The sequence below is a fragment of the Primulina eburnea genome, chromosome 12, assembly GCF_022965805.1.
Source record: "Primulina eburnea isolate SZY01 chromosome 12, ASM2296580v1, whole genome shotgun sequence".
Lineage (NCBI taxonomy): Eukaryota > Viridiplantae > Streptophyta > Magnoliopsida > Lamiales > Gesneriaceae > Primulina > Primulina eburnea.
The window spans coordinates 5,971,957-5,998,801 of record NC_133112.1 but is presented as its reverse complement, the minus strand read 5'-3'; the positions used below and the strand labels follow the sequence as shown (position 1 = coordinate 5,998,801).

The following is a 26,845-nucleotide window of genomic DNA, read 5'->3' as shown; positions in this document are numbered from 1 at the left end:
GTAGATTGTTGATGGTGGAGATGATGTTGAGACAATGTTAACATTGTAAGGTATAGTTTAGTACGTTGGATAAGAGAGAGATTAATAAATAATCCTCCTTATCCCACGTTTAGTACCTTTTTAGAAAGGCCATGATAATATCATGAGCCGTGATAAATAATTTTATACAAAGATAAAATATCCTTTTTATGAGATGTGATAATTTTAATTTAATGATAAAAAATATCACAAATGACTTTATTGCCCTCAATATATAAAAAATCCTAAACCCTATCAAATATTTTTATTTATTTTTATATATTATCAAAATAATGATATTTTGACCTCGAGATAATTATATAAATAATTTTTATAAATATTTAAAGTTTTTCTTGTAAAATGTCACTGTTTCGATCTTAATATAAAATTAAAATCAAATAAATATATTTATTTATTTTTATATATTATATAATATGATAAATGAACTCTAGATAATTATATAAATGATTTTTATAAATCTCAATAAAATTATTAGTATCACTCGATTAATTTTAAAAATTGATATTTGATTTGACTCACAAAATTTAAATGATAATGTTAATTTTGTCATTACAGTCTAATATATACATTTAATCACTCTTATTAAAATCATACCAAACATTAAATATAATATCCTACATCTTATTTATCCTTATATTATATATCACATGTTTATCATATTAACTTTGAGTTTGAATCCAATTAACTACATATTTTAAATTATTTAAACTTCTTTGCATGGAAAATTTTTTATATATAATTTTGATATATTGCATATTTAATGTGCACATTTATGTGAGCATCAATAAGATGATATTCATTTATTAGATTTGATGAAACAAAAAAATTGTACCTCTAATATGTAAGTGTAATCTCATCATATAATATATGTACGATAAATATATATATAATATTGATATGTTGCACATTTATCGTACTTGATTATATGACGACATAAAATTGAAAATAAAAAAAGGACCCACCGAAAAGAATGGATGGTGTCGCACCCTGCAATTCCCCGAGGCCCACCTTTTCCATTTTAATTTTTTTTTTTTTTTTTCTGTTTGCTCTGCAATTGTTGAATGGTAACTGAAAAAAGCTAGATATCAATCTTTCAGCGGCGGCACTCGGAGAAGCCAAGACTCGAACTTTTTCCTGTTTTGTAGGAAGCGCCTTCTCATATTTCCTCGTACTGTTTGGTATTGCGTTGTCTTTCCAAGATTCAATTTTGGATAATCTTCTTATGTTCTCTCGAGCTTTCTTTCATTCGTTTTTATTTTAATCTTTTATGTAGATAATTCTTGCTTGTGGGTTTTTTTTTTAAGGCACTCTATCTATTATCCACGGGGAAAAAAGATTATGCAATGAATTTATGAGCCAGTGCTTGTTCATTGGTTCTACGTGTGTGATTTAGCTCGAATTTGAGTGATCATTCATGGATGTATTGTTTGCCTGTTGTAACGAGGAGAATTTTCGGTCCTTTTAAGATTATTTTTCTTAAAATTTATGTCCAATATTAAATTTCACACTTCCAACACTCCTTAGTAGGGTCCATGGACAAAATCTCCTTTTAATGGTTATCAGGGGCTTAATCTTTCGTTTAACAAGTTATAATAAATCTGGGTATAACCTCTCGTTGTTTTTGTTGGAGTGAAAGTAAGTTTTCATCAAAATCATAAAAATTTGTGGCATTTTATGATTCTTATCTTTCCAGTATCTATATTCAGGCTTTCTAACTCGAAATGCTGAACATATAAATTTTATCTCATGGGCCTGTTGGGTCATCTGCTAATAGTCTTATGTTAAATCTTTCAGCTTTAAGACATGGCGATGATGACCCAACCTGGCTCATCACAATGGATATCTAATGAATACAGTGTAAAGTTCGACATAATGGAGTTAAAAGCAGTTTTAGCACAATGGAGGAGCCCAAAACGAAGGAAATCTTCTCTGGTTTGCGCCCACATTCTTGGAATTCCTTGAAGGCAGCACATAACTTGCGTTTAGATGTCTCTGGAGCAGTATTTTGTCGAGGACATCGATTTATTGTGGCTGCAAGTCCTCCTACTGATGATGCTGTTGTTGCCGCAGAGCCACTGACCAAAGAAGATCTTGTAGGTTACCTTGCTTCTGGCTGCAAGACGAAGGAAAAATGGAGGTTCAACTTCTAGTTCTTATTGGTACTTGGATCCGGTTCATCTTTTCCTAGAAAAATAGTTCTTTCACTGTGACTATTGCTAACCATTAATCCTGGTGCTCGCTGCTTGTTTTTTGAGATATTCGGCACTTAAGTAGTTCAAATTTTGGACGGACCTTACATATCCTAGCTAAATGATTGAGATATGTACGTATGCATCTAGATGCTGCAGACCCCACTCCCCAACCTGCAATTTACGATTTCTTTCATTTTCATGGCTTTAGACTTTTTTAGAGTTTTGGAGGTTTGAGTTCAATTTTTAATTTATTTAATTTTTTGTCAGGAATATCGCCTGGCAGTTTAATCTGTTTTTGTTTATTTGCAAGGAGTAATTAGTCGTTTCCTTTGTTTACTATTTATTTGTGGGTACTTGTGTTAACTATTGTGTATTATAGTTATCACAAGGCATGTAAAGCTCCCAATATTTATTTTTGTCCATGTAGGATAGGGACTGAGCATGAAAAATTTGGGTTCGAGACTGGAACTTTACTAACCCATGAAGTATGAACAAATAGCCGAGATGCTTAATGCTATTTCCGAGAGATTTGATTGGGATAAGATAATGGAAGGTGACTACATTATTGGACTCAAGCAGGTTTGATATTTTCTTAGTCAACTTGTGGATATATTTTTTCTTCGTTTCTTTTATGTAGTGTATAGTTACTTGTGGCAACAGTGTCTAGTTTCTAACAGGTATTTTTTTTCCACATTTTCCATGTTCACGTTGAGCTCGTGCCATTGGTACTTAATGCCAAACGCCTTTCATTTTGGAACAAACATTGAGGTTTCTTTCATTTTTTTCCATATGAAATATCTACCACTAAATTTGACCATCTATTGGTAGGGAAAACAAAGCATCTCCTTGGAGCCTGGTGGCCAGTTCGAGCTCAGTGGTGCACCTCTTGAAACTCTACACCAAACTTGTGCTGAAGTTAATTCTCATCTTTACCAGGTTCGTTGTCCTTTATATGAATGTGGCAATGACAATCAACTATTTTTGTGTTTCTCATTTTTTTCCTCAAGAAGTTTTGTTTGCTATTCTCAAACCCTTCTGATTTAGCTTTTGTGACTACAGCCCTTAGTTTCTCCCATTACATGACAAATACTGTGTGGAATCATAAATGGTGTAACCAATGAAACGTACATTTGTTTAATCCGGGAGAAAAATGAATCGATCAAAGTGAAGGATTTCAGACCAATTAACCTTACAACAAGTTTGTATAAGATAATAACAAAAGTTTTAACAACAAGGATTAAGAATCTCATAGCAGAAACAATATCCGAATCTCATAATGCGTTTGTTGAGGAAAGACAAATACTCGATTGTGGTCTTACTGCGAATGAACTACTAGAAGAGGGAATGAGGAAGAAGAAGAAAGGACAGATATCGAAGGTGTATTTCGAAAAGGCATATGACAATGTGGATTGAGATTTTTTGGATTTTGTTTTGACGAAAAGGGGTTTGGAGGGAGATGGATCAAAAGATGTGTGTCGAATATATCATTTTTTGTTATGATTAACGGAAGGCCAAGGGGCAAATTTAATGCTTACAAAGGGCTTAGACAAGGTGATCCGCTGTTTTTTTTTTCGTTCAACTTGGTAGTGGATGTGTTAGGGAGATTGATTTATAAAGCCAAGGACGAGAATTTAATAAGGGGGATCGAGGTTGAAAGAGACATGATAAAGATATCTCATATTCATTTTGCAGACGATACACTTTTCTTTGTGAGGAAAGAGGATCATATTAGGTTTTTGGTGCAAGTTGTGAGATCTTTCTGCGACATGTCTGGATTAAAAATCTATTGGGAAAAGAATTCTTTGTTGGGTATTCACGGTGAAGAAGAAGAAGTTGAACTGTTAACACAACAAATTGGATGTGTTATGGAGAAGTCGGCTATTAAGTATTTGGGTGTGCCTTTAGGTGGAAATCCATTACAAGCATCGTTCTGGGAACCTATTATGTCTAAGATGTCGGAAAAAATTGGCAAGTTGGAAAAAAACTTTTTGTCAAGATGGGGAAGTTCAACTTTGATAACATCTGTTTTAAATGCACTTTGGATATATTATATGTCTCTTTTTAGGGTACCTAAAGGTATAACGGACGCGATGGAGAAAATTTCAAGGGACTTTTTATGGTATGGAGCGGATGGTGAAGTACATAATCACTTGGTTGCGTGGGAACAAGTGTGCAAACCCAAAGAAAAAAGGCTGATTGGGTATTGGGAAAATAATGTTGAGGAACAAGGCTATGTTGGGGAAATGATGGTGGAGATTTTATGTGGAAGATGGAACGTTGTGGAAGAAGGTCATAATGTGTAAATATGGGTTACAAGAGAATGGGTGGGATGCGGGTTTAGCAAGAAGCGTGACATTCAGATGTCCATGGAAGTTTATTTCCTGAATATACCCGACATTTCAGCAATTAGTTTCAATTAAGGTTAGAGGAGGTATTAAGGTTAGATTTTGGGAAGATAGGTGGTGGGGAGATTACTCCTTCAAAGAACTTTTTCCGGACTTTTTTCAGCTATCTGCGGTTCACAATTTCCCTATATCACACTTCATTTTGACAATTTGTCGTCTACCCAATCACGGGATTTGAATTTTAGAAGGGCCGTGAGAGATGAGGAGTTTTTACAGTTGACTGAGTTATTAGGTTTGTTAGACATGTCTAGGTTGGTTGAAGGGGTAGATTACTATTGAGTGTGGAATAGGGATCCTTCTGGTTTTTTCTCGGTAAAATCTTTCTTTGAGTTCTTTTTTCCCTATAGTCGCTTCCCCGTTTTTCCTTATTTCCATGTTATCAAAGATTCAGGTATTCTGGTGGACTGCGATTTAGGGTAAGCTACCGACCTTGGAAATGATTCAAAAAAAATGGCTCTCAATTGCTATGAGCCCCAATTGGTGTGTGTTGTGTAGGAATGAAGCGGAAACACGTGATCATATGCTAATTCACTGTGCATTCACGACCGACTAGTGGAGTAGAGCTTTGAAAGAACTGAAATTGGTTTGGGTGATGCCTAAGTCAACGACTAATTTATTCTCTATGGATCTAAGACAACTAACAGGTACGTGGGGAAGAACTTTTTGGCAAGTGGTGGTTCAAGGCATATGCTGGACAATATGGCTAGAAAGAAATCAAAGAGTTTTTGAAGATAAGGAGGACAATAGAGAACAATGTTGGGATAAAGTCAAGATAGAAGTTGTTATGTGGATCTGCACTCATGATAAATTTAAGAGCATGTCGATCTCAGATATATTGAGAGATTGGGCTTATGTGTATCCTTGATACTACATTGATATTATGTAATTTCTATTGATAGTGGACCGCTAGTCCACTGTTGTAATTAACTCTTATCATATCATTAATAAAATATTGTTTCTCATAAAAAAAAATCTATAAAGTATGATGTTTGATTTCTTGTCACAACCTTTTGAGGTTTATGCGTTAATTTATCTGGTAATTTGGCCTCTAGCTGTGATACCAGTACAAACCTCACAAAAATGGGATTTGGACTGAAGGTTACTGGCGTGAAGCAGTGAATTTATCTGGTAATTTGGTCTCTAGGGTGTCATACAAGTACAAATCTCACAAAAATGTAATGTGAACTGAAGGTGGTTGGCGTGAAGCAAAGGAATTACTGCCACGTAATGAAATCAGGCTACCTATGTGCCATCAACACAATTCGTTTTGCTTCTGTACATTCACATCACTCAACTTGACATGTGTCTAAAGTGAAATAAAGCTTTTTACCAATAACTTCAGTATCTTAGGATGTCATTACACAAGTTCCAGCAGCGTGCAACTTTTGTCATTTTCCATCCTATTTTCTGGTCATTATGTTGTAATTTCAATGCTTTTTGTTGTGGGTGTAATTATGAGTAAACCATGGCTGTGTGTAGCTTTTGGGGGCTTGTATGATTTGTTTTTGCTTGTTCTATTGTCATTTTCTTTTTATATGACCAATCCGTAGCTTGGCTACCTCTTTTGCTATTCTTATGAAGGATGTTTTGTTCTAAACTTCTGGATTAAATACTGAAAGGGATGGGATAAAATTCTGAGAGAGATGTCACGTTAATTCTTTTCTCTTATTCCAATCCTGCAAACTTCATACCTTTAGAAAATTAATTGCAACAATGTTAATGAATCATGCCTCGCGTGATTTGGTATGATATCGGTTTTTAAATGAAATTCTCAGGTTAAAGCCGTTGCAGAGGAGTTGGGGATTGGATTCCTAGGAATTGGCTTTCAGCCCAAATGGAGACGTGAAGATATACCAGTTATGCCCAAGGTATTATCTACCCAAAAGCATTCATTTTATGCCAATTTGATGCACAGATAATTTTCACGTTCCAATATAACATCGTGTCCGCACTATTCAATGACCAATTATCTAGTTTTGTGCCATAAGTAGGGCACCCTTATATTTTCTCTATACATATATTCCTTCTCAGAAATTACATGCTCTCTATGCAACAATAATGCCTCATGCTTGAGTTGTTTATGTGTGGTGATTATATATGTGTTGGTTGTGATTTATATGCACAGTTCATATTTTTCTTTAACTATGTGGAGAAAATAGAAGGAAATATTGTGTTTGTATAGAGATATTATGTGAATATTTCCTTCTTAAGCGCATAGGCTAATTAAAGATAATTATTGTCTAGTACCTAAACCTAAGGGATTGTGCCTAGAATTAAGTCTTGATTATTCTGTATAGATTAGTTGACCTAGTTCGTTGTAAAATAAAAAAAAAAACTTGTCATAATTTCATAAATATACTTCTCGTTTCGATGTGATGGATTTGATTCTTTATCCTTTGCCGTCTTCCGCGCCTTTCCACAAACTATATACAAGAAGACCTTACGAACAACATTCACTTCAGTAATTCCCGTGATTAAAGATAGTAGTGTGCAATCGGGAGGTTTGATTTCTGACCCAATTGACTTACTGAGACCGATAGTATCGAATAATTTTTTATGTCAAATTGAATCGATTAAACTACAAATTTGGTTGTTTTGCCTGGTTATCTGATAGCATCGATTTTTAAAAACTAACCAAATATACTTGATAAACCAAATTCTCAATTTTTGAAGAAACCAGACTAGCTAATTTATCCATATTAAGATGCAACTTCTATTGGTATATTTTTCTTTTAAAAATAACTACGCAGTTTGTACGTTTATTTGTGTGCATATTTGCTTCAAATTACCATCTTATCACTTGATGTAAAAATAGAAAATATTAAATGTTAAAAAGGCCATGAAATAACATGCTTCAGATGTAAACAAGAACGTTAAAGAACCAGAGAAATTAGGATGTTGAAGATCACATTGTCTTTTAAATGACTTGGTATGTGTTTTTATGCACTGCATGGTTCTTTTCTTTCAGATGCTTACACAATCTTCATTGCATGTAAATTTGTGAATACTGACAAAATATTTTGGATCAGGGAAGATACGAGATCATGAAAAATTACATGCCCAAAGTTGGGTCACTTGGACTTGATATGATGTTTCGAACTTGCACGGTCCAGGTGAGCATAATGCTAATTTAAAAAAAAAATACGAGAAACTCATTGGGCTTACTGCAACATATGTATAGTTGGTTCAAGACGGTATCAACTGCCATTTATAAGATGTTGCTGTTATTCTTTTGTAACTTCATATTTTACAGGTCAATCTGGATTTTAGTTCTGAAGCTGACATGATAAGGAAGTTTCGAGCTGGCCTTGCCATACAACCTGTAAGTTGGTTGTTTATGGCATGGGAATTTTCAGTATTTCTCTGGAGTCTAACTGATCTGTGGAACAGATAGCAACGGCAATATTTGCAAATTCACCATTCACTGAGGGAAAACCAAATGGTTATCTTAGCATGAGAAGGTAGTTTTATTGTCCTCTACTATTAAGCCTCTTCAACATTTATTCTCAATTTTCTGAATATTTGTCCGGGTTTTAAGTTTTCAGGAAATTTCGTTAAGTAACAGTTCTTTCTTTCATACAGCCAAATTTGGACTGATACGGACAATAATCGAGCTGGGATGCTACCTTTCGTGTTTGATGATTCTTTTGGGTGAGTTTCCTCTTAATATACTTCTCCTGTGAGGATGGTTTTACCTCTACCAGCATATAGTCTCAAAGAGATTGTGAATCTCTTACGGACCCAAATATGATGGGCCCAAGTCTACGAGCCTTAAAAGTATCTAGAAATGGGGAGGGTATATAAATGTGAGTGGAGAGAGTAGATTAGGCATTCATTTGTACCCTGTGACTAGCTTGAAATACTAGCATTTCTGCTAAGGTTTTGTAACCGAGTGTATCTCTGGGAAAACATATTCATTATAGTTGCAATATATTTTCAGTTTTTGACTTTTGCTCCGAACAATTGGTTCGACCTGCCGGATTCCATGGAGGGAGAAGAGGAAAGACCGGAAGCAATAGAGGAGACATTGATGAAAAGGGGGGAAAAAATGAAAATCATTGCAGAAAATATGAAAGTCATCGCGGAAGATATGAGTTCCATCAATCAATCTCTCAAGTCCTTTCTGGAATTGAAACTTTTGTTGTTCAAGGGGATGTTGGATCTCCAGTAAGGAACAAACATCCAGAGCTGCAAGGCACGGAAGAGGATTTCAATCACCAAGCTGAATATAACAAACAAGCTGACGAGAACAAGTAGCTCCAGAACCAATAATGAGGCTGACCAATGCAGTGAGAAAGCGGGAAAAGCCGTAAGAAAGCTTGAACAACATGATTTTGAGGGAGTTGGATCCAAAGGTGAACTTGCGAAAGAGTTATGAAATAAAATGGAAGGGAAACTGACTTTGACAGAGACATCTATGGAATTGTGCAGTGAAATGAAGGTGAAGATGGAGCATAGCATTCACTTTTCCATGTTTATTCGAGAGAAGGACCTAAAACTTCCCAGGTCACGGTTGATGAAAACAAAGACTCTTGTCACAATCGATGAGTGTCTTACCGAAGATTTAATTCTCAGATAAAGTGGGTGTAAGGCGGCGAGCCCCTATGAAGGTTTCACTGCGTTAATGGAGTGGAAGAGAGCAGAGCTTCACCACGGGCTGATTGATATGGGGTTAACACAGTGGGTTGTGGAGGAAGGAAAACTCATGGGCTATGTCCCTAGTAGGCCCAAATGTGTTGGTTGGAGAAGGAAAAGTGGCAGTAGCCCCAGATCCCATTCTGAGGGATGTGGAACGGTACTGAGTCATGTCTTCGTGAAGGAAATTGCAGGGGGTGTTTTTGCCCGCACTTCCAAGGGACCGGGCTGAACTTCGACGGGCCCTTGCACAATCATCCTAGTAGCTGACACACGGGTTGGGTCCAAGTAATTAATAGAGGGCGCTTATTTGACAAGAAGACTAATGCGGATTGTCGACCAGCGAATCATGGAAAGAAGGGGCCACTGATAAGCTAACCCGACAAATTACAGTCATCGGAAGAAAGGCGCCCACAGCAGGGTCAGGAAAAGGCGGGAAGTGGTTGGGGCAGAAGAAGTACGAGCAGGCAGAGCTGCAGGTTGCTTCTGCTAGGACTGCTGGGGAACTTGGTAAAGGCAGAGAACTTCGTTATTTTTAAGTTTAGATCGAATTTCTTGTGAGATAAGTGGACCATGTAGATATTTAATAACGCAAACATCCTTTCTCAAAAAGGAACAGAGGGTTGAGGGTCATCTCCCTGTGCTGATTTTTGGTGGTGTATTTATGACGTTGGCCCTCAGTGTGTGGTTTTTATTGCCGATTGGGGTGGGGGGATGGGGGGCGGTTTTAACGTGAGTAGGCCTGCTGGAATTAGAGGTGCAGGATACCGTGTTAATTCAAACTCTGAAGATAATAGAATGGAATTGCTTGTTGATAACATTAACACAATTAAAGTTATGCCGGAAAAGGGATGTTTAATTACAAGGGAAATTGATGGTGGGTTGAGAATCGAATCAGGAGCATGTGCAACAAAGTTAACAAACTTGTTGGAATTGAAGAGGGTGAACTCATGTCTGGAGTTTTTTTGGGCCAAATGATGGTTGTTTGTGGCCAGAGTGGTAGGAAAATAAATGGGTATGACTCCTTTCTGACTCAGGTAGCTTGTAATACAACGATTTCTATGGTGGTGAAATGCCCATCACGTGGTTCGGACTTGCACCAGGAGACACTCGTAAATCTGCCAACTATCCGGATGAAATTCCCGGTGAACTGGCTCTAGGTGCTACTGTGTCAGCTGTTAGGGACACAATTTTTGAGCGTAGATTGGGGCATCTTGTTATGGATGCCATTGTCGTGAAATTGAGGCAGAATGTTATGGGTATGCATGAATTTGATAGAGTGGTTAAAAGGACGTCTGTAGCTTGTAGGGGCCCAATGATGCTGTCAAAGTATTGGCACAAAGGAGGATTGCTTCTATGTTGCAATTTGAAGAGCCATTTCCTGGACATACATGAGCATGACATATGCGTGAGTAAATATGGTAGTGGTGAAGTTAGGTGGGGTTTTGTATGGCGAGTAATGGCATCTTTGGATGTAGCTGAAGTTGGAGGATATAATGTGTACTAGTGCAGGATCCAGAGATATGCTATATACAACTGTCAAAAGGGGGCAGATGCCATTACTGGCAAAAGGTATAAATGATATCGCCTGCGTGGAGAAAGGGGATAAAGATATTGTAGGGGAGTGCAACGAACAGCTACAAATTATTGAAGCCTCGAGAACCAGTCATGAATCCTTTATGCATGAGGTTCTGCAGAAGCCAGAAAATATACTAGACCAAATATGTGATCACGCATCAAGGAAAGCAGTTCGGGGTAATGCTGTACTTGTGGCCAAAAACTTCCTAACTCCAGCCTTGAGGACAAGGCTGATTTTCAAAAGGGTGGTATTGTTACGGATCCAAATATAATGGGCCCCAAGTCCACAAGCCTTAGAAGTATCTAGAAATGGGGAGGATATATAAATGTGAGTGGGGAGAGTAGATTAGGCATTCAGTTATCAATTTGTATCCTATGACTAGCTTTGGCTAGGGAAATACTAGCATTTCTGCCAGGGTTTTGTAACAGAGTGCTTCTGGGAAAACATTTTCATTCTGGTTGCAATATAGTTTCAGTTTGTAATTTTTGTTCCTAACAGAATCTTTCCATTTTGGATTAAGATTTGAAATATCCGTTCCCTCAGACAGAACTTTTTCGATTGACCTTGTCAATTGATTTCTCGGTCCTCATCCATTCACAGATCGAATTATAAAAAGCTTTGACAAACCTAAATAGGTTTCAATTACCAACCTATAACATCCACAACCAGCCACCATGACAAAGAGAGCTTTAAACCAACACCAATTGCTGAGGTCCGTTATTGCTGCTGAGTATACTCTCATTGTGCTGGAAATAACACAACCTACTCTTCTATCAAGAGCTACACCATTTATTGCACAATCATCACAACCTTATGAGTTATATCACATCCTATGTAGCGGTCACAAGAGTTTTTTATCGTCAATGTTGTGTCATGTCTGTGGCCCCTCTGCATCTTGGATTTGTTTTCTATTATTCATGAGGTAGTGTTTTACCATTGAAAGCACTTTGCCTCCCAAATGAAAGAAGTAGCCTTTATGTGTATCATTCCATATCTTGTTACAGGTTTGAACGGTATGTAGATTATGCTCTTGATGTGCCAATGTACTTTGTCTATCGGAAGAAAAAGTACATTAATTGTGCTGGGATGTCCTTCCGGGTTATTTTCTATCTTTGATTCTATGACTAAAATCCACAGCTTATCTAATTCTCTTCCAGTTGTCTAAGGTGGTTATTATGAATCTGACACAGGCATTTATGGCCGGTAAACTTACTTGTCTTCCTGGTGATTATCCTACTCTGAACGATTGGGAGAATCATTTGACGACGATATTTCCTGAGGTTTGCATCATTGGTTAAGGTTCACCAAATGTTGCGCCCATCATCTTGATCTTATTGGTGAGTTCGCCCTTCTCTCCTATCTCAGGTCAGGCTTAAAAGATACTTGGAAATGAGAGGTGCCGATGGAGGGCCTTGGAGGAGGCTATGCGCTCTACCTGCTTTCTGGGTATTTTTTCTTTTACTTGCAGTGCATGGAGTGTTGTGTTTCAGCGGAATATAAGCAAATGTTTGTAATCAAGTTCAAAATTGAAAAGAAAAATTGGGGGAATGTGGGGAAAATTTATGTTTTGCTAAAGAAGTTTTCTCACTCTTTCAAATTAAGAACATATTTAGTTCTTGTAAAATCACGCTTTTGGTTGGATTTATAAGCTCTTATGAGTTTTGAATTTCAGGTAGGTCTCCTCTATGATGAGGTCTCTCTACAAAATGTCCTGGACATGACAGCTGACTGGACTTCGGAGGAAAGACAGATGCTAAGGAATAAGGTAAATGTGGACTAAACATGACTTCCGATTTCATTTAGTTTCTATCACAGAAAAAAAAAAAAGAGATGGTAATTCTAGAATGCAGATACGATATTTGTTTTATTTCTCTTTAGGCTTCATCATTCAACATGATTTAGGCGTACCTTTTACACTTGATCTCCTTGTTTTTTGGCAAGACCAGAGATATGCCATCTCTACAACTAGTAAAACAAGTATGGCGAAGGGTTGCCTGTTTTGTCTTTGCTTGAGATCTTGGCTAAGGGTTGCCTGTTATCTAGCACCCGCAATCTCAATACTTATGAGTTTGAATTTTAAATCACCTGGAGGGGATTTGAGGAACACATTTTCTGCCACTCAGAAAGCAAGGAGTGAAATAAAACCCAACTTTGTGATCAATGATACCCTTTGACCGTGATCTTTATGGAATCCTATTTAGAAGCTTCAAACTTATTTAAAACAAAAAAAATGGAAAACAAAAATTCTCTTTCTTCCAATATACCTATAAAAGATCAGGTTCAGAATAGTAATTTTGTGAGACAGACAGATTGTGCTCCAACAAACCCCAAAATAAGACTTGTGACAAATGATTAAAATCATCGAAAAAGAACCATGGATCAATTTTATGAAGGGGAAGTTTTTGTTGCTTACGCTTCTTCACTGCTGTCTTTTGCTGATGTTTGGATTGAAAAGATTTTGCATTGAATTCAAATCCTCTTGTTTTTACCCATGATTTCTATTTCCACTGCCACCATTTTCTCTTTCTCCTGAAACAACCGGTTGAGGTTTAGGCAAACTCCAATCTATGGATGCATAGTATAGCAAAATACACGGAATGGGGTCAATTGTCAACCCTGACATTTAGATGCGAAAGCTACTAAAGACTACAAAAACAGAAGTAGAAGGGGAAACTAATGGGGAAACCCCATCCAAGCTTAGTCCCAACAAGATAAGGTATCTTTGACCGTATAAAGCCTGGTTAGGTATGAAATGACTAGTTGCCACAACAAAGCCGACCGGAAAAGATGGGAGGGTATACTTCCAAATGGCTAGGAACTCCTAGCTCCTCCTAGGAAGAGAGACTCGAGACATAGCCAAAACTAGGGAGGGGAGAGGCGGGACTGAAAATCCTGGAACTATGGAGATGCTAACTCTGACCGTAATGATGGTGAACTTTCCGTGGGAAAAGAAAATCTTTGTTACTAACAACACTTAAACGTTGGCTTGGTGTGGGGGAATGTCCTTTCTCATTATAATATCTGCCTATGAAGATGAAGATTTCTTTAATAGCAATGAAGATGCCCTTCTAATTTGTAACTATTTAGTAGGTACCAAAGAGTGGTCTGAAGACACCTTTTCGGGATGGACTGCTGAAGCATGTTGCCATGGACGTCGTGAAGTTGGCAAAGGTTCCAAATAGTACTAAAACAATTGCTTCTCTATGGTCAATTTTAGTGTCATTGTTTTAGTAGTCTGCATTGTCTTATGTCTATGTAGGTAGCAACAAGCTCCATATACTTGCTGTTCGAGCTTATTAAAATCTCTATATCTGTACTTTTTTCCATGTAGGATGGCTTAGAAAGGAGAGGCTTTAAGGAGACCAATTTCCTAAATGAAGTGAGCGAAGTGGTTAAAACTGGTAAGCTCACAAGTCATATTACATATTTTTAGTTGCACGGCGAACTTTAATTTCTGAGTTGAGTAGGTTCTATCACATTTTGCATGATCACATGGGAGTTTTTGCTGTAAACTGTGGAATGGAAGTGTCATACAATCTATATAAGTAAATTAACAAAAGCGACTCTAACTCAAAATGCCCATCTGAGAAACATCTCAAGATTGTCTAATTTTACTCCTAAAAAACTAGTTTATCACACGGTGTTGGGACAAGAACATCTCCGACTTATATCTCCTGTTTCATCATTTTATCGTATGTGGCTCTCTGTCTTTTAACAATATCGATTTTGTTTCATATTTCGTTCTAAAAACACCCCATTCAGGCATAACACCAGCTGAAAAGCTCCTCGACTTGTACCACGGAAAGTGGGGACAGAGCATTGATCCCGTTTTTGAGGAGCTGCTATATTGAGGAGGTGGTTCAACTTAGCTTTATCGCACTTTCTTTATGTGCATTGCTGATTTTTGCGAGTTCATTTAGCTTTATTTCAGCTGATCGTGTTGAGAATCTTGTGCACACTTTAGTATACATTTCCCCGTCTCATGTATCGCCGGTTCTTTACTATATGTACGTGACTTAATATGATTTAACTTGTAATTTCAGTAATGGTTTTGTACGGTTTCGGGTCTCTTTTTTTGGTAAATAATTCTGTTCTTGATTTTATTTCACTTCAATGTCCAAACGAATATTTTATTTTATTTATTTTTTTTTTTTTTACATTTGAGGCGGAGTTTTAGATGAGTTTCGAACATGAGATTACCACTAAGTGCCACTGTATTTGAAGATCCAAATCAGTTATAATCCACTGGTTAAGTACTAACGTGAGATTAAATATGTTTCGTTTATTACGAGAGGTTTATGTAATTACATCCCTACAAGTTAGTATGTCAAGTCTCTCCAATCAATTTTAAATGTTTGAAATCGAGTGTGTGCCATGGATACATATGCCAGATTACAAAAACACTACCATTTGAAAAGTACATTTAAATTTTCTTTTTTTTTTAATTCCTTAAAATAACCCAATATTTCAAAGTAGGGCGAATGGTAGAATTATAACAAACTAAAATCAATTGCACCTTGGACTTGTGGACAGTGGAATTGTTGAAATGGTCTTAATTTTCAATTTTGCTAAATTTGTTATTTTTTTTGTTATTTTAGTTTTTACGAAGAACACAATGAGACACGGCTGGAATATACCGGGCCTTGAGTGTATTCATAAGATGGAGATTTGGACTTAACTCAATCCCAAAAGCTAGCTCAGCGGGGGATGACTGTCCAAGTCCATATATGCAACTCTCAGGGAATTTATCTAACTGATGTAGGACAACTAACATACCCCCTCACGTCCAGGAATGAACATCAGAAGCATAAAGTTTACAAATGTTCTAATTATGGGCAGAACATATGGCCAAACTATGAGCAGTCCAACACATAACGGTGGAACTTGAGCTCTGATACCATGTTAATATTGAGACTTGGACCTAACTTAACCCTAAAAACTAGCTCAAGAGGGGAAGATTGTCCAAGTTCATATATGCAACTCTCAATGTTTATCTAACCGATGTGAGACAATTAACATATATGATTTAAAATTCGTAAATTTCGATTGTAGTTTATTATCAACAAATAAATAATTTATTAAATTTTAAATTCATACATTCTTATTTACACATTAGTTATATAAGGTAAAATAGATTTCGAAGACATCATTATTAGGTGAACTTGAATCCATTCTAATTAATATGAAATACTTTAAACATACAAAATGTGGATTTGAAGTTTATGATCTTAGTTATCTAAATAACAAAAATATATTTGAAATTCATCAATCTAAATACAACGAATAAAGAAAATGATTTTTTTTTTTACAAAAGGAAAAAAAAATATTAAATGAACAAAGCAAAACAGAAGTTCCCTTCTTGTCCATTATATTTGATAATGGTCTAAATGATGTGAGTTAAAATATTCGAATTAAGTCCATGTCTATTATATCAACAAATTATTTTTCATAAAAAAAAAATTCAGAGGTCTCTAACATATTGAAAGTTACAAAATATAATGGTCTAAATGATGAGTTAAAGTATTCGAATTAAGACCATGTCTATTATATCAACAAATTATTTTTCATAAAAACTTTTCAATGAAGTCTCTAGCATATTGGAAGTTACAATGAATAACATGATTAAAAATAAACATAAAGACGTAATGGTGGGTTATTAGAACACCCACCAAATCATCAAAAATCGTGGGGTCCATTATCGCATACTTATTATAACAACATATCTCCTTCACGGATTATTCCATCCTACCCCTGCAGGCACATCCAAAGGTCGGAATTTTTTTTTAATTTTTTTTTTCACATGAAGTGGAATCTCAACCATTGATATGGGGTGTGGACATTGTCCCCACACCCACGATCGAACCTTCCCTCTTTCACCCACATTCCTTTTAACATTGATACTCATTATTTATGGATCCCACAGTCCACTCAATCATCTTAAAATTTTTTCATATTAAATACAAATGTTTTACAATATTTAAATCATTTTCTAAATGTTCCAACGGCTAGTTTTCAACGGCTATTTTACAATGATAATTTTGCAAAGATGATAATAATTGAAAATCACATTAATCGAAATGAGAAATACAATAAATAAAAATTACAATCACTCGGAAATACAATAATACTAGAAAATGAACTTTGGGTAAATAGTTTAGATATTTCATCTCGACATAATATCCTGATATAGACATTTATGTATGATAAGCTGCTCCTCTGTCATTTGCGAGGTGTCTTTGTTCAAGATTTTGTACTCCTTTAATTTCAAGTGTCGAGTATTAGCTTCAGATTTGGACAAGACAGCTTTTGCCTTAATCTCTTCTATTTCGAGTTGTTTTTGTTTCAGATCGACTTCGGACTTCTTCACGCTTGTGTACTCAGTGAACTTTGTGAAGATATTGTTGTAGTTTATTGTCAAATCTTCCATGGTCGATTTTACTCTGTCTTTTCCCTTTCGTTTTGCTGCTTTCTGTCCAATGGACGAGTATCTTCATCCATGTCTTTACTTACCTCTTGGTTAGAGGAGGTGTTGCTTGCTCCCGACTCTGAAGTCCTCGTCTTCTTTGTGGCCACAAAGTGATCAGCGGACTGTGGAGTAAACATGGACGGTCTTTGACAATTCTCTACACATGCTCGAGATTGAATGCAACACCATTGTTTTCAGATCGATATTTTTCGTACGCAAACCTCAATATATCTTCGTCACTGTGTCCACTTCGATATGAACTGTAAACACTATTATAATTTGTGTTGAATCGATATACCTTCTTTTAGATTGTATTGTGCCAATGTTACCGTATAATATTTGAACTTCTGGTGTTTAAACCTATGTGACGATTTTCATTGTAGTAGCTTGCAACACGTCTCCAAAAAGCATCGGCCTTTTGATCATTGTCGATTATTGGATCATAGCTGTTAGTGACAAAACTTCTCGCTAAGACCTCATCTTCAACCTTTATCCAACTTTAACGCTTTCTTGAACCCTCAGCATTTGAATCCGCTTTTTTTAAATTGACCACCTCATTTGGAGATTCACGATCGGAAAGTTGACTCCGAGACAAAAGTCGGAGTTGCAGGTTCATCTGATATCGGAGATGCAGTTGTGTGTAATAATCCTCACTTAGGTTGGAGCTTTAGCAAATTTTTCAACGAGCTTTGATGGAGGTCTCAAAAGGGATTCTTTTCTTGATGATAATATGCATTTTGTGATTGACTCCATCAATCGTTCAAATTTTGGAAGGTTTCATTCTTATAGTTAGAAGTCGGATAAAATTGGATGAGACACCTTTTCGTTTGTCGGATTGAATCAATTTACAACTCACGATATTTGAATTTTGCTAAGAATTACATATTTGTCGCATTGATATGTATGGTTAATGTTACATATCGAGATTTTGTTTCTTGTTTGTAAGATTTCAGTGTCACGACATGCTTTCACAATTACTAAAATCATAGAAAACATATAACCATCCTCAAATAAATCGACAAAATCTGTAATAAATGTGCTCCCATTGGCAACACTAAAAACGTGACCTAAGATGTGCTTTACATATGACTCTCTTTTTGTTGGTTATTTATCCCATTCATTAATGGAGTTGGTGAATACTGAATACATAATCTTCTTACATCTCTTTCTTATCTCTTATCATTAATGTAATCTCTTCTCTGATTTTAAGAAGGAAATAAAACAAATCCAACACACTAATTGGGTTAAAAAAAAAAAACAATTTCCTTCCAACTTTTTTTATTGTTCTAGATTTTTTGTATTTAACTTCGTTTCGATATATAGTCGATAATTTAGGATAGTCGAGAGCTTACACTCGATGTATAATCTGTTTGGATGCAAAAGTATACATAAAAATAAGCTTAATGTTTTAATTTAAAACCGCGCTATTCGACATATATTTAATTTTTTTAAAGCTATAACTAAAAAAAAAAGAAAAATGTGAAAAAATAAAAATAATTTTTTTTGGTGCATTTATGAATTTTAGTTTGGATAAAGAAGCTTTTATAAAAAAAAATGTGCTTTTTAGGGAAAAAAAATGATTTTGCCAAAAATATGGTGTTTAGATTAGTTGCATTTGAAAGAAAAAAGAGAGAAGCAGTAATTTTTTTTTCCTTTTCACGATTATATTTGAGCATCAAATTGATTTCGCTTTATTTTTCTTTTAAAGACAATTTTAAAAGAGGTTTTTGTAATATAACAAACTTTTTTTTAACCATATGCTTTTTGAACAGGTCTTTTGTGAGATGGTTTCAGGAATCTTTATCTGTGATACGGGTCAATCCTACTGATATTCACAATAAAATGTAATACTCTTAGCATAAAAAATAATATTTCTTCATGAATGACCCAAATAAGAGACTCATCTCACAAAATACAATCCGTAAGACCGTCTCACACAAGTTTTTGACATGTTTTTTTTAAAGAAAGGAAAATATTTGAAAATTTCGCAAAAAACGTTTTAATTTAATTTATGTATATTATTTATTCAAATGTATATTTAGATTTTAAGATTTTTAATTTACTAAAATAATATTTTTTTTTATTATCACACGTGTTCTCGTGTAATTTTCCAGCTCAATAAATGGGGTTTATTACATCCTATCTATGTGGACATTGTCCTCATGGTAGGACGGATGACTAAGATTTGTCCATACATATATATAGCCCACTTTTTTTTGAAATTGTATGTGTGGCAAAATCTTACCCGTTGAAATAAAGTGAGGGTAATACCACATAAGTAGGATCTCATCTACCAGTAAAATAGTAGCCATTTTCCTTATTATTACACGTGTTCTCATGTAAGAGTACTGGAGCACCTACACCGGACCGCACGGAATCCACTGTCTCACTATAAAGCCGCTTGAATTCCGCTCTCAGGTCTCCAAGTCCTACAGTTTTCTTTCCGCATTTTGCAAACAATTTAGTATTAGTGATGAAATGCTCGAATTGTATATATTTTAATCCAAGAAAAAGATAAAAGTAACAAAAATTAATCATAAAGATTTCATCTTTGCCGGAAAACCCGTCGGGAAGCTCGGCGATTGTTGTTCTCCGGCGAAGGTATAACTAATCTTTCTTAATCCCCGACTTTGAATTTTCACCTGATTGTTGAGCGCTGCTGAAATTAGTAGGGTCTGGGACGAGCTTCATTTCGATCAATTCTGAACAAGTTTGACCAATGCATGCTTGTAGATGTGTAAATGCATTTCTGGATGGAGGAACGATTTCATGGTGTAAAATTGAGTTGCTAGGTGGAAATGGTGGCTGTTTCGGAGGGAATTGACGATTTTTTTTTTGTCTTTTTTTTTTTTGTATCCGTTTATGATTTACGATCGAATTTGCTGTTCGGTTTTCTAACGTCGTCTAATTTATTTGTGTATTGTTCTTCGTGCATGGCCGATACAGATACAGCGGGGGGATTGATCGAGCGGGTTGAGATTTATACTGAGGCTACAGTGCAAGATGGTAAGCTCTAATTCTGGTTTCAGTGAGATGAATGCAACTTTGTTATTAACGATTTTGTTTATCTTGTTGTTTGGAATTGTGTTGTGTGCATTATATATCATGACATCACATTTTAATTTAAATCTAACTGAATTCACTAGCAGCATTCCTTCGTTTCTCAACCTTTATTTGTTTTTGTGCCAATATGCTTGTTGAATTTTAATATGTATCTGTGCACATAAGATGTATGTTTATACTTTTGCTTTATATGATCTTTTCTGGTTGGTCGAATAGTTTTGTTTTGGTAGTCGAATATAATTCTCTTAAAAAAATTTGGTTCGCTTTATTATTAAAAGCCTGCATTTCCTTTCATAAAAAAAACCCGCGTTTGATATTTTGGATGATTCATTGCGTTTGATGTTTTGGATGATTCATTGTTTTTGAAACATCATTCAAAGAGAAGTTGATCATCAGCTTGATTCACTCATAGACTATTTGATTTTGTGTGTGTGTCTGAGTTTTCATGCGTCCTTTCATGTAGGAAAATATACACGTGATTATGCTGCATTAATATGCACATGAACGTGCCCGTATGTTGTTTAAAGAGAAACAAATATTCATGATTTGGAATATTTCATCATTTAGGGGCTTTCTTGCTCCGAACTCTTGGATAAAAGCTAAATTAACGGCATTTGATCAAAAATAATTGGGCAACATGGTAGGATCTTGCAATAAGATGTTTAGAATTTACTTTTTACAAGTTTTTCTACATTTTAATGCACTTGCGGGATAACGGTTTCTTATATTGTTTTTTCTTGTTTGTCGCCGGCTCTGTATTCCTATCATCATTTACTAACCATGCATCACGTGGCAAACGGGCATCTAACACGAAAAACGACAAAATAACTAAAATGGTGGGTATAAATTCCAATCTGGTGCATTTACTGCTGAAGCTGAATGAACATTAATTTGTTTTCTTTTGTATCAAAATAAAAATGAACTACCGTTGCTAGTGACACGGAAAAGGGAGATAAATAAATATTTATCGAATCATCTTTGGATAATGTTGGATTCATTTTAAACTCGTGCTATTGAGTGCACATAAAGATGCAGCGCATATGTGCAGAAAAAGTCTGTTGTATATCTCATTCCTCAAGCATATCTTTAGCGTGTGAGAGAAAAACTCATGGTCTGTTAAAGAAACTAGGGACAAAGTCAAAGAAAAATCTTTCATTAAGCCATATCTACTTAAAAAATAGTGTTGGAACTTTTAAGTGAAAATGTTAACATTCATATGATTTTGTAAAATACAGAGTGATATATGTTTGCATAGCATTCTAGCATAGTTTACAGATTGAGTTGTTACTGGGGAAAGGTTCTTGTTTTACGAAAACATTTTTTGTTGCACTTCGTTTTCCTTCCTTGAAGCTTGTAGGGGTTATATGATCTAATTTGAACTATGAACTGCTTCATCTAAGCATTGATGGAGCGTTTATCGGTACAAAACTACATAATTGCACATGGTTTTCTTTGTAGGAATACACTTTTTTTACTTATGCAATGACGAGTCAATGATGCAGGGGGATAAGTCTAGGATGAATACTAAATATTTGCTATTTAAGCACACTATTAATATGGGGTCCTGTGAAAAAATATGGAATTTAATTAATGTGCATCAAATTTGTTTACTAATGTGCGTGTTTGTTTGTAAATGTTACTTTGGAAAATCTGTTCTCATCTTGTATTTATTATGGCCAAAAAGGAGGAAGCTATTGCACACTTCTCGGCTTTCGTGTTAGTATGTTGACTACCTCAAAGAAGGGTGGATTAGGGAAATAATTTAACTTTCTGCTTCATAATCCGTTGGTCAAAATGCAAATTGGTGTACTTGATAAATAACATCATACCTCTAATTTGTTTTGAAATATTATACTTACTGAGTTTTTTGTTTCCAAATTTGTTACAGTGTTATTCTATTATTTTGTTTATGTAATTGTTAATTTACCTTTTTCAAAAATAACACTTATAGAATTGTTTTTGTTCTTCATTGTCCTTGTTCTCCTCTACCATTGTCATTGGCTCTTCATTGTCTTCCTTCTTGCTCCAATTTTTTTACTCAATTATCTACAAGGAATATTGGTTTGTTGAAGCATGAATTCATTTAATAGTGATATACTTATGGATCCGAGTTCAGCCTTTGCCATGGAATTTACGTATAGCTTACATTATGCTTTTTTTTCCCATCTTTTTAGTTATCTGGTAAGTTTCTGCTTCCATCTCCACCATCATCTGATTTAGTACATCCTTGGATGACTCTGCTTTCATATAATTATTATCAACTTTCCAACTGACAGTTTTAAGAAAGGGATTAGTGTGTGTATTTCATTTTCTTTTTTTTTTTTTTTCATTTTCCGTTTCTAAAAATAGGATCCCCTACCAAAAAAACCCATTTTCCAATTCTTCCTATTATGTTTTCCATCCTTGAATCCTCGAAAAATGATACATGTGGTAGAAGGTTGCTAAACCTCTTTTTGAACAATGTACCGCATTAGTCTTAGAATGCTCAAATGGTGTTGGAAGTCTTTTCAGAAAATTGATAGTTGGATTCTCAATGGCTCTGATTCTCTGGCTAAAAGTGAGATGAGTCATGAACCTTCTACTGGAGTTAACCAAAAGAGAGGTCATGAAATGTCTATGGATGCCTCGAAGCAAGAACTATTATACAACAAGAAGCAAGCTGTAGAATCTGTTAACATTGAAGCAGCTTCGAAAGAAGCAATATTGAATGATCCTTTATGGCGTGATGCTTCCAGTTATCACCCTGAAGGTCAGATAGGTGATGGCCTCTTCATCCCCAAGCCTGTTGGGATTTCAGATGCTTCTGACAAGAATGTTCCCTCCATTGATTCCTCTGCTCTGAACATCAAGACAAAGGATTCTGAGGATCAACTTGGAAATGATTTGGCCGATATTTTATCCATGCATCGTTCCTTGGAAGATCCTTTGTCTCAGAAAACTGGATTTAGAAGAGTAAAAGTTAAGGAGGTCAAGATCTCAGAAAATGGCTCCCCTGAATTGGTGGAGAACTCGTTTTGCCTTCAAAAAGAGAACGAACCAAGGTTGGAAAATGGCATGTCTTTTGAACATACTTATAGTGCGTTACATGGAGGTCCTCTTATAGTCAATCCTTCTTTCAGTAGGACAGAAAATTATATTTATTCGCTTGGACAAGCCTCTAGCGAAAGAGATGGCAGTTATATTCTTGATAATCAATACAATAACTGGGTAAATAACATTATGCCTTATACTGGTCACGCTTTCGACGGAGGAAATTACAATATTACTGCAATGTTGAATTGGTATCAAAAGGAAAATGTCAATTTCATGTCTGTTTGTCCTACTCACAACTACAGGCATGGGAACTTCTTCACGATATATCCTTTCTTCAATTGTTCGAATGAAGCATTGTATCCAACTTTGTCTAGTAGTAAGGAACTCAATGCCATCACATCAATGACTTCATATCAGGATCATCGAGAAGCTGTTGTCCCATCCCCAAGGATCAATTTCCGCACTGAAAATTCTAGTCCCCTACCATTGAGTGACGACCAAAGAAACAGTGAACAAACTACCACACCTTTCCAAGGTTTACATGAAAATGCTGGGGAGAATGATTCCTCAGGTGGGCTCGTAAGCAATTGTGCCGTATTGCCATTTCAATCTTCAGGAGCATTGGGAGATAGAGATCAGGTGGGTCACCAAAGTTTGAATGTTATCTCAGCATCATCTTCAAAGATAGATGGTGCACAAAAGAATAAGAAAAAGAAGGCAACTGAAAGAACATCACGAAATAATTTCCCTGCAAATGTAAAAAGTTTATTATCAACTGGCATACTCGACGGGGTTCCGGTGAAGTATGTTTCATGGTCAAGGGAGGTAAAAAATTCTGATTCTGATATCATTCTCTGCCTTTCTATTCAAGGCTTGTTTATGTTGACCGAAGATTAGTACGTGTGTGCAGATGACGCTTCGAGGAGTGGTAAATGGAACTCATTATCTATGCGGTTGCCAGGAGTGCAAGCTTGTTAAGGTATCTGTTATATTTATAAATAAGAATGCATTTCGGTTTTTTAAGAAGCTTTCTTTTTCCCACTAAACCTATGCATGTAGGTGCTAAATGCTTATGAATTTGAGAGCCACGCTGGTTGCAAGACCAAACACCCGAATAATCATATTTATTTTGAGAATGGGAAGACCGTCTATGCTGTGGCCCAAGAACTGAAGTATACCCCACGGGAGATGCTCTTTGATGTGATGCAAAACGTGACCGGTTCCATGATAAACCAGAAGAAATTCGAAATTTGGAAAGGTGAAGCCATTTTTTCCTTTATCCATGCTTTAGGGAACGATAAATCTTTCTTGTTACTACTCCAACTACAAACATGAATGTATTCATTATCTACTTGAAATAATGTCTGCTTGTTTATTTATTTTCCATCTCAGCATCATATAAAGAAGCCACTACTCGCTATCTTCAACGGGGTCAATCGAAGACCGATGCAATCATGCCATCTTGATATGTTATTTCTCCACTCTTGATTGCTCGTGTAGCTGGTGGATATGATCATAGGAAATATACAACTTGTCTGGAAAACTAGATTTTGTTTATGTTAATGCTGATCGGGAACCTTTTTCATACAAGTTTTTCAACTATTTACAAAAAACTATCGGTTTGGAACAGGAATAAGGTTATTACCAAAAGACAAATTACTTGATTGCAGTCTGTATCATGTGCATATGATTTGCGGCAATGAAGAGTACTGTTTCTTCCTAGATTTGTTGTGAGGCTGATGTGGCCATGTTCGAATTGATATTTTGAGTTGCTTAATATATTTTGAGTGTGAGAAATTATTAAGTATTTTTTCTGTGAAAGAATAAACTATATATTTCAATAATACTAGATAAATGCACGTGCAATTTTCTATAATACTAGATAAATGCACGTGCGTTGCACGTTGAGAAATAGAATAATTTTATATGATAATTTTATATAAATATGTTTAAATTATTTTTGAAATAAGAATAACTTTTAATAGATAAATAAGTAATTATTTGGTTACAATCGAAATCATCACATTTTCTTGTCTTTGATTTGAAGACTTCTTGAAATCTTTTTGTGTCCGTCGGTTTTATCTTCTTATCTCTTTTTTTTTGTACTCGGCAATTGGTTCTTCATCTCGAATCTCTATTTCATCTTCGTCTTCATGGATCTTCATGTTTTTGTTGATTTTATTTCATTTGATTTTTCTACCTTTGGTGCTACACTGCCTTGTTTAGTTGTCTTGATAATCTTCCGAGATCTCCGTTTCTTGATATTGACATATGTTGTTGGATAATTGTCATGTATCTCAATAGCTTCTGCCACAATTTTTAACATTTCATCACGTTTTTCCACTGAATTATCCAACTTGAACAAGAATGTGTGGAGCTTGGTTGATTTAGCGAATCTTTATATGGGTTATTTGGTAAATTCTGCATTGAAAATTTTTATTGTTAGATGCAATATTTATGTAGATATAAAATCATTTGTTTGTTTTATCTTATATATGATCATGAATTTGAATGAAATCTTCAATAGAACATCCAACAAAAGACGCCGCAACTTTTCCAAATAATGTTATTATTGCGATCTCATTCTCATCTTCAATTGTGATTGTTATTCTATACATGTAACATAAAGAAGTAAAGTAATGATCACATTTTTTTTATTGTGATCTAAAACTTGGGTTGTGTATTGGTAATTTGTTTTACATAAAAACGATTTGAATTCATTTTTATTTCTCTTTTTCTATTCATTTGATGTATATAAGAGTAATTATTACACATAAAATAATTTAAACTCATTTTGATTCTTTTGAAGTGTTTTCTTATTGTACCAAACAATTATTTGTATTTGTCATGCATAGGGTTTTACAATTTGGTAAATTGACAGGCACGTCAATGCAATCCTCATTATGTTCACCATTTGCTTAGTATAGGGGCTTTGCACGATAAATCACAATTATAATAAATTAATATTGCGTCGTGGGTAACAAATATAACTTTTGACATAAATATTAAACAATATTCGAACTAAAAGATAAATCTTTCACTATCATTCAGTTTTGTTAGGTGAAGCGTGCAAGAGTGAGAGTAACATTGGGATGAGTGAACTCCTGTTAAGTTTTCCTGAGTTACGCTGCTGACATTGTGTCGCTTATTTTAAATTTCATTAAAGATATAATTTTTTTAAAAAAAAACTGTAAATTTCATTCCAAAAATAAAATTTCATTTTTCTTCAATTATTATAAAATTCATTAATACCTGAAAACGAACAAAAAAAGACATTTATTTATTAATATTATTTAACGAAAATAACGACATAAATGTAAACTGACACAATTTTATTATAGTTTTCAATTTTATTAGTCGTGTTTATTTAAGTTATTAATGGATATTAATTTACTCAAGTTTAAAATAAAAATTGCATAAAAACTCCTACGAG

At 35.1% G+C, this 26,845-nt stretch overlaps 2 protein-coding genes across 3 annotated transcripts; both read left to right on the top strand.

Moving 5' to 3' along the window:
- The first annotated feature begins 1,842 nt into the window (after nt 1–1,842).
- LOC140806934 (glutamate--cysteine ligase, chloroplastic-like) lies at nt 1,843–14,907 on the top strand. The gene is given in 17 exon segments (XM_073163499.1): nt 1,843–1,888; nt 1,891–2,176; nt 2,659–2,707; nt 2,709–2,810; nt 3,060–3,167; nt 6,412–6,504; nt 7,666–7,749; nt 7,890–7,958; nt 8,027–8,097; nt 8,219–8,287; nt 11,855–11,948; nt 12,041–12,130; nt 12,216–12,296; nt 12,523–12,615; nt 13,941–14,021; nt 14,182–14,251; nt 14,613–14,907. Coding segments are annotated over 17 exon segments (1,575 nt in total). The 3' UTR covers nt 14,702–14,907.
- A 4,849-nt stretch (nt 14,908–19,756) lies between these two features.
- On the top strand, nt 19,757–25,150 carry LOC140807740 (uncharacterized). 2 transcript variants are annotated; one of them, XM_073164704.1, is made up of 6 exons: nt 19,757–19,917; nt 20,263–20,322; nt 22,891–24,237; nt 24,323–24,391; nt 24,472–24,670; nt 24,805–25,149. In XM_073164704.1, the coding sequence occupies exons 2-6, from the start codon at nt 20,320–20,322 to the stop codon at nt 24,876–24,878; spliced, it is 1,692 nt and encodes a 563-aa protein (XP_073020805.1). In that variant the 5' UTR covers nt 19,757–19,917; nt 20,263–20,319; the 3' UTR covers nt 24,879–25,149. The 2 variants fall into 2 exon arrangements, with proteins under 2 accessions (XP_073020805.1, XP_073020804.1); XM_073164703.1 differs by lacking the exons at nt 19,757–19,917; nt 20,263–20,322 and having other exon boundaries at nt 22,613–24,237; nt 24,805–25,150.
- Nucleotides 25,151–26,845: the final 1,695 nt, after the last annotated feature.